The following is an 8,006-nucleotide window of genomic DNA, read 5'->3' as shown; positions in this document are numbered from 1 at the left end:
TCCTATATAAGAACAAAATCAATAATACCTTCATTTTCATTTTACTCTTTAGGGTATTTAGTCAATTTCTGCATGGATAAAAGAATAGCCCTTGCTCTATATTCTGTATACTAGTATTTATGACTTATCCATGAAATGGCCGAAAAAAGAGATGAAAAGAGTGCTGCCTTAGTCATAGTGGTGGTGCAACTCAACACCATCTCCATGTTGACCCTAAACCTTTCTCTATTGTTATAATCCTTGCAAGGATGAACTTTGGGAAGTCAATCAAAATGATTTGATCTCCTTGTGGCCTCTTCCCTAGGTGAACCAAGGTTAGTGATCCAGTATAACTCTTTAATGATAGAAGTCGGTCTCATTTCCAAGAAAAACAGAGAAAGAAAGCAATTTGTCTAGGAACACTTTCACTGGTCCTTAAATTGCAAAATGCACTGGCTATTAAATCAACCATTTGACAATTAAATGCCAAAAGCCATTCTCAGGGATTCCAGAGTGCCACGGAGCTAAGAGAGAGCAGAAAAAGATGACTGGCAAACAAGGTTACAAAATATGAAACGACAAAATTCCTAGCAAAAACAGTCGAGCAGAAAGAATCATGCATATGACTAAAGCCAACACGAAGTAAATTTCATAGAGAAAAATACTGGCAGAAAGCATAATACAGCAACCACCTGACACAGCCTGTAAGACAAATGTGGCTCACAAATGGAAATAGCCTAGAAACTGAATCATAATGCGCTAGCAGAAAATATGGAATAAGTTACTTGAATATGCAAAGTCCAGCGGATAAAATGTAGACTTTTGTTCTGAACATAATGCGTAACTGCATGTCTGAAAAAGGAATCACCAAGAAACTTAAAGAGTTCACTATCGCAGAACCTCCAAAATTGCAAAAAGGCATCATTTAATAGAAATCTAGTTCATTCTCCTGATAAGTTCATTGATATAATCTTCACGGTTTCCAGCATCTCCTCCCTCGACATAGTGATTTCTCTTCTTCTTCAAGCCACCAAGAGGAGCCTTAAGCTTGAATGGCCAGAGGAAATTGTTAGCCTCCTTGAAATGAGGTCCAACTGTCAAGATCTCATGAACAAGGTCTTCAATACAGACAATACCATGCTTGCCCAGAGTCTGTCAGGTAAAGGCAAATGAGATAAAAGCTCAGTAAATCAACATAACGTAACTCAAGAAGTGGCAATTCTAGCAAGAAAATACCTGTTCAATGATTGAGTTGTCAGTCAATGCGATCCTCTGCTTGTTTACCTTCCCATAACCCCTCTTGTAAATCAGTTCCTTAACAGTCTTCAAATTGGGGTACCTGAGAACAAGGAAAACCAATTTTAAAGTCAAATGCTCTCAGAACAACAAAGAGCTCAACAAAGGATACTATCAATCAGGTCCTCACCCATATGCCACATATGGCTCAACTCGGTGAAGCATGTTGAGTGTTGCCTTGTTAACCTTTAAGAATACACCATTGAATATCTGCAATTGAAGAAAACATTGAAAAAGAAACATTAAAAGCAAGGAGGATAGATAAAAGGATCATGTACTTAGCTCAATAGAACAAAAAGAAGAAACTAAATAGAGAAATTCATCGAGGACATATGCATGGTTATGCACAGGCATAAACATCCCATATATTCACCCTTTGCACAGTCTTTTCTCAAACACATCCTCTACTTCTTATCAGTGTTTAATAGTATTGGACTATAATGGTATCATCATCATAACAATTATCACATACAAAACCTTGACAAATTAAGGTAACAACAATAGACCTATAAAGCTTATAAAGCTTATAATATGCTATTTGAAATCAAAAGACTGTTAGAAGGAAAAAAGAAGTTGATAGCAATCTTAACCAAATGACCTGACAAATTCCCATAAAAAAATCTCTCTCCCACTAAATCCGAATTCAGGTGATTAAACTTCAATGAAGTTAAAATGCAATTAAACTGATACAAAACTAAGACACCTTCAAGCCTCCCACCTATAACCAGCCAACATGACTGTAAGGGAAGATGCGTGAGCATAGAAGGATCTCAATCAATCAGGCAGTGGAACAAAATAACAGATATTAACCATCAAAATACTCCAAGTAGTAGCATGATCTTACAACTCAGTCTACAATTGGTAAAAAGAACAGTACTCCTAGTCAGAAAATCTAAACATGGGAATCACCTGTCTCAGACGTAAAAGCTGCAATATCTTCTTGGTCCTCGGATGCATGGCATTGATACTGAAAAAACCAAGTACATAAACTGTTACCCATGTATAAGCAAACTAAGCAACCTTGATCACCAGTTAAAAAGATTCTTTATGACATACCCTCGGATGCGCACAATAAAGAGCAGCTTAGCTTCTGGGTTGACATAGAAACCTCCTTTCAACCTTGCCTCACGCTTCAATTTGATGAGCTCCTTTTGCTACATCACAAATCATAAGTTTTTTGATTGATGTCAATACTTCCCAAGAATCAGCTGTAGAGGTTTAAACATGACTATAAGCAAAAATAAGCAGTCACCTGCTCCTCGTACTCCTTAGCATATTGCTTTGCTCTGTTGTAGATGAGCTTGCGATTAGCAAGATTCTTCTTCTTAGCAGCATCAAGTTCCTGCTTCTTGGCCAAGGCCCATTCTTCATTTCTCTTCTGCTTCTTCAGAACTGACTCTGGGACTACCTTTGCTTGTTCTTCAGCCATCTCTGTGTACACATGAGCCAGAATCACATAAAGAAGGATGACAAATATTTTGCTAAATTGAAGTTTAATAATTTACAAGCATAACCCAATTGAGAGAACATATTTCTTGAACAAAAAACTGGTGCTAAGTGATCTAAATTATCAACGAAAGACGTGTTCAATCTCTGTGAGGTAATGAAGCAACAAAGTCTTATTATATTCAATCTCAGGTACAGCACTAAGAGATTTCATAATACTTTAACCAATTGGAACGAGAAGGAAAACAGGGTCAGGTTTAAAACGAAATGCAGATGTTGCATTTCCCACAACAACAATCACCAGACCCTGTTTCTCACCAATCCAATTGTTATTATTATCAAATGGTGACAAATTCAACGTGCATTCTACACAATTACCTATGCTGAAAGAACAGAAAAATCAGATGTAAGACTAATCAGCTAATCACCTATAGTATCAAAAGGTAATAACCATTTTGTCAAAACTATAACTATAAAACCTGATCAGCAGGAAAAACCAACTTAATCAAATCCCACATGACAATCATGCTCAAAACTCAATACATTGCGCCAACTGAATTCCCTGCTCTAGTTCTCATCCCATATAGAATAGTCATCCAAAACCACAAAATTCATTCCGCTCTGTCAAATATTTTTCAGAAACAGTTTTTAAAGAGGAAAAAAGCATACTTTCCCCATTTTTGCTTCTTAAAGATCTAAATCCCTACTGATATTTCTAGCATCTAAAAGAGCAACCATGAGCCATATCATTGGATTACCTCACCAAGAAAATTCAGCCTCATATAAAAAGAATATACTGGAAAATCCCATCTTTCAATTAGGTAGAAAAATTGGCAGTATACATATAAGTAAGACTACTAAAATATTGCTTTATACTGCAAAAGCTTCAATAGAATGTTAACGATAACAATTTATGGTATGAGAATATGAATTTACCAGCAAAGTGCCAAGCCCAAAAATCCGCTGCACTTTTCAGATCCTTTTCTCTAAGATTTCTTTCCAAGAACAAGGGTTTAAGAAATGTAAGAAAAGAGAGGACGGTAAGAAGAGCAAAGAGAGAAAGGGTGGAGGCGGATTTTGTGTCAGTTTACATCCAGCAAAACCCTAAGCGAAATTTCAGAAACCTCCCTTGAGGTTCTGACAATTTCACTGCCCTCCCCAGAAGTTTTGGAAATAATCACTTATCTCCCCAATAACTCATTGGCAATAAGCCATTTGAGCCCAATACTTATCTATTAGATGGTCAAATGGCTTTACGATCCTCACAACTTAGGAAATATTACATATTTATATAGAGAGAAACAATTTAATCACTTGTACTAAATTAACCATGATTTTGAATATTAAAAAAATTAAAAATCTTGAATACTAAATTTTATAACGATAATTGTTAATATTTTAAAATTCTTTTTCTATATTTTAGTAGTTCTTGTAATTTATTTCTCATAAAAAAGATTAAAATTCCTATTTAAATATTATTATTTCATAAATTTTTCATAGGAATAACAAGATGAATACGAAAATACACAAAAAAAGGATTACGTATTAAAATATTTTACAATTAGATTTTGTTAACTTATGGATAAAATGTAACTGCACATAATCTATTCTATCCTTTCTTTTCCAAAATATTTGGTGTTTCTTTTCTTTTCTTTGTTTAAGTAATCCAAACAAGATGGTTAGAAAAAAAATTTCTACTTTGATTTATTTTCCTTTCCATTAAAATCATGCCCTTTTATTAATCCAAACATTGCTTGAGAGTTCTTTTTTTTTAATTAGAAATGGTGAAAATTTCTTATTAATCATGTGAAATAATGGACCCCGTAAGTTAAAAAAATAATTTAAAAAACATAACATATTTTAGCATTTTCTATATTTTTTATCATTAGCCATCTATTGTGATTTTTTTTTAAATGCCATACTTTGTCTTGTTCAATACTTTTTCAAAATCTTTCAAATTCTGATACTAATAGCTAGTTTGGATGTTTAGGTTAGAAAAGCAAAGATGGGAGATGTTAAGTTATGAAAAAAAAAAAAAAGAGAAAGAAAGAGAAGATATTTTAATGTTGTTTGGGAGTTAAGGTAGGAAAATGGATGATTTTGGATATATATGTCAAAAAAAATTATTCAATACACATTTGAGAACAAAATTGACATTTAGAAAATTTTTATTAGGCATTCTCAGCTTTTCCGATGATTTCCGCCCACATTTGGGTAGAAAACTTTGGTAGCCATAACAGTAGGAGCTTATCCGTCGAAATCAGATGCTTTCTGTCGCGCCCCATTTTTTTTGAAAATAAAAGAGAAAGGATGTTTAAAAAATGAGCTTTTGATTTTAGAAAATAAATAAAGAAAAAGAGCTAAAATGGGATTTAAAATATGTGACGATTTGGGTTTAAAATAATAGCCTAAAAAGGGTTTTTAGAAAAGAGTAGAGTCGCCACTTGATATTGAATTTAGGTGTACCAAGTCACCCAAAATATATTTTTAAATGAAAATAAATTTAAAAAAATCCTTTTAAACGACTCCAAATCTTTAAAAACAAGAAAAAAGAGTTCGGAAGTCACGATTGAAAAAGGAAAATGCGAAGATTTGATAGGGTCAAACCTCAGGCACCCTTTCAACCTAACCAAGTTTAGTTGCGAGATTTAGTCAAAAATTTTTTTAATCTAACCTATAAAATTTATCTCATTTTGGTGCTTCTATATGGATGCAAACCTAAACTTATGGGGTATCGGAAGTGTCGAAATGTCTCTTCATAATTTAATTGGTACCAATCATATTAATTATGATGTCCAAGAATGATTCTTTGAAAAGATCATGAAAAATACAAAAAATGAGACTCAAAAAAAGAAAAATATAGATAAATATGCATGACCTAGAAGAGTAGAAGGCAACATAACGGGTACGAGATATTAAAATTCGTGACTCAATTTTCCTTCTTATAGAGGGGTAATAACATTCTAAAACTAAATAGCCATACTCGTCCATTTCCCATATTCGAATGGCGATTCTTCTAATCTATGCATGCAAATGGACTAGTCTATTTCTAATTTCCTAAAATGAAATGCAATTCTAAATGATATGGTCGAATCATATAGCGAGTAAGGGAATAATAGTAGGAAAAATATCATGCAATTAAAAATGACCTAAAATAGGAAAAAATACATGAGATACAATAAATGTCATATAAGGTATGCATCTAGCGCGAAAACGGTTTAAAGGATCTAGTATTGGATTAATCAATTTCTATAAGTTCTCACTAACTTTGGACTAGTGAGAAATCGGGGAGAAAAATCACAACTAACATTGGACTAGTGTGGTGACGTCATGCACTCTTATAAATAAATAAATAAAATATATAAAGCATAATTAAACCAAATAAACACATAAAACATATAGAACATGTAGAACACATAACACATAAGCATAATATCTATATGCAAAATCCTAGAGAAAGTGTATTTATGGCATCAGTGAGACAGTCCTTCTTTTACAAAATTGGTGAATGTATATTTATATCATTTGCCATTTGATTAAGAAATTTTTTATTAAAAATACTACAAAAAATGGAAGTCGGGAGATTTTTTGCTTTTATAATGGGGTCAGGTGGGGTGTTAAAACGTTAAAATTTAAAAGCAAATCTTTTAAATGATTTAAAATAATTCTGAAATCGCATCCTATAAAATTTGTCCCAGTATAGGGTTATTAAAACTAAAAAATTGCCCCAGTTTTGTTTTTGACTGGGCTTCCTTCTCTCTTTTCTTTATGTTGTATATTTTTTGCTCTTTTCAATTTTTTTTCAGAAAAATCAAATGAAAGATAAAACCTGCCCTAGTGTGGGATTTGCGATCCTCAGAAGGCTGCCAAACAAAAGAGTTGGTCATTCTGGAGGTTCAAAAAAGAAAAATTAGTGATAAAATGTTAATTAAAAAGGAAGAAAGTTCGCCTTTTAATCCACCATATGCAGTATTTCAAAAAAAAAAAACTTACCTAATCAGATAAAAATTTCTTACACATGTCTGAATTGATTATTTGAGAAAAAACTTGTCCGTCCATCTCCATGAGAATAAGTGCTCCTCCGAACAATACCTTCTTAACAATGAAAGATCCCTACCAATTTGGAGCAAATTTTCTTTTGGCTTCACCTTGAATTGGAAGAATTCGCTTCAGAATCTTGTCTCTTTCTTCAAATAGTCGAGGTTTGACTTTCTTGTTGTAAGTACGAGCCATTCGTCGTTGATAACATTGTCTATTATAAACAGCATTTAATCACTTTTCATCAATCAAAGATAATTGCTCGTGATGTTGCTTAACCCATTCCGCTTCCTCCAACTGGGTTTTCATTAGAATGTGCAAGGATGGAATCTTAACCTCTACGGGTAATACCGCTTCCATTCCATACATGAAAGAGTAAGGCGTTGCCCCAATAGAAGTCCTGATTGCAATCCGATAAGCCATTAATGTATAAGGTAGTTTTTCATGTCAATCTCAATGTCTTTCAGTCATTTTGCGGATAATTTTCTTCAAATTTTTGTTTGCAGTCTCCATAGCTCCATTCATCCAAGACCTGTATATAGCAGAATTTCGGTATTTGCTATTGAATTATTCACATAACACATCTATCATGTCACTATTGAGATTTCTTGCATTGTCAGTGATTAGCATTTCTGACATCTAAACATGACAAATAATATGGTTTCTCAGAAAATCAATCACTACTTCTTGGTTACATCTTTATAAGATACTGTTTCGACCCATTTGGTAACATACTTTATCGTCACCAAGATAAATCGATGCCCATTCGAGACAGACAGATCAATAGCTCCTATTACGTCCATTTCTCACATTAAGCATGGTTAAGAAATAGCCATACTATATAGTTCTGTAGGAGGGGCGTGTAAGACATAGCTATGCATTTGACACTTAACACATTTTCTGACAAAATTTATACAGTCATGCTCCATAGTAAGTCAAAAATACCCCGTTCTCATAATCTTCTTAACCAATAAATGTCCATTCATGTATGGTTCACATACATCGTTATGCAGTTTTTTCATCATATAATCAGTTTCTTCTCTATCAATGCACCTCAAAAAACCCAAATCAGATGCCTTTTTATATAACACCTCTCCACTTAAGAAGAATTTTGATGACATTCTGCGCAAGAAACTTTGGCAACCGAATTGGCACCTGAAGGATAAAATCCCGCCTTTATGAATTCTTTGATATCACTATATCAAGGACGGCCATCAAAAGATTTTTCACTACCAGACAATGTGCCG

At 33.5% G+C, this 8,006-nt stretch overlaps 1 protein-coding gene across 1 annotated transcript; it reads right to left on the bottom strand.

Moving 5' to 3' along the window:
- Positions 1–749: 749 nt before the first annotated feature.
- On the bottom strand, positions 750–3,796 carry LOC113742885 (large ribosomal subunit protein uL30y-like). Its single transcript, XM_027270897.2, has 7 exons — positions 3,658–3,796; positions 2,528–2,706; positions 2,332–2,429; positions 2,185–2,242; positions 1,406–1,485; positions 1,216–1,318; positions 750–1,131 (listed from the first exon to the last, which is right to left on the bottom strand). The coding sequence occupies exons 2-7, from the start codon at positions 2,702–2,704 to the stop codon at positions 916–918; spliced, it is 732 nt and encodes a 243-aa protein (XP_027126698.1). The 5' UTR covers positions 2,705–2,706; positions 3,658–3,796; the 3' UTR covers positions 750–915.
- Positions 3,797–8,006: the final 4,210 nt, after the last annotated feature.

This window comes from Coffea arabica, chromosome 4e (assembly GCF_036785885.1).
Source record: "Coffea arabica cultivar ET-39 chromosome 4e, Coffea Arabica ET-39 HiFi, whole genome shotgun sequence".
NCBI lineage: Eukaryota > Viridiplantae > Streptophyta > Magnoliopsida > Gentianales > Rubiaceae > Coffea > Coffea arabica.
Note: the sequence above shows the minus strand (reverse complement) of the source record. Positions and strands in the feature narration are given on the sequence as shown.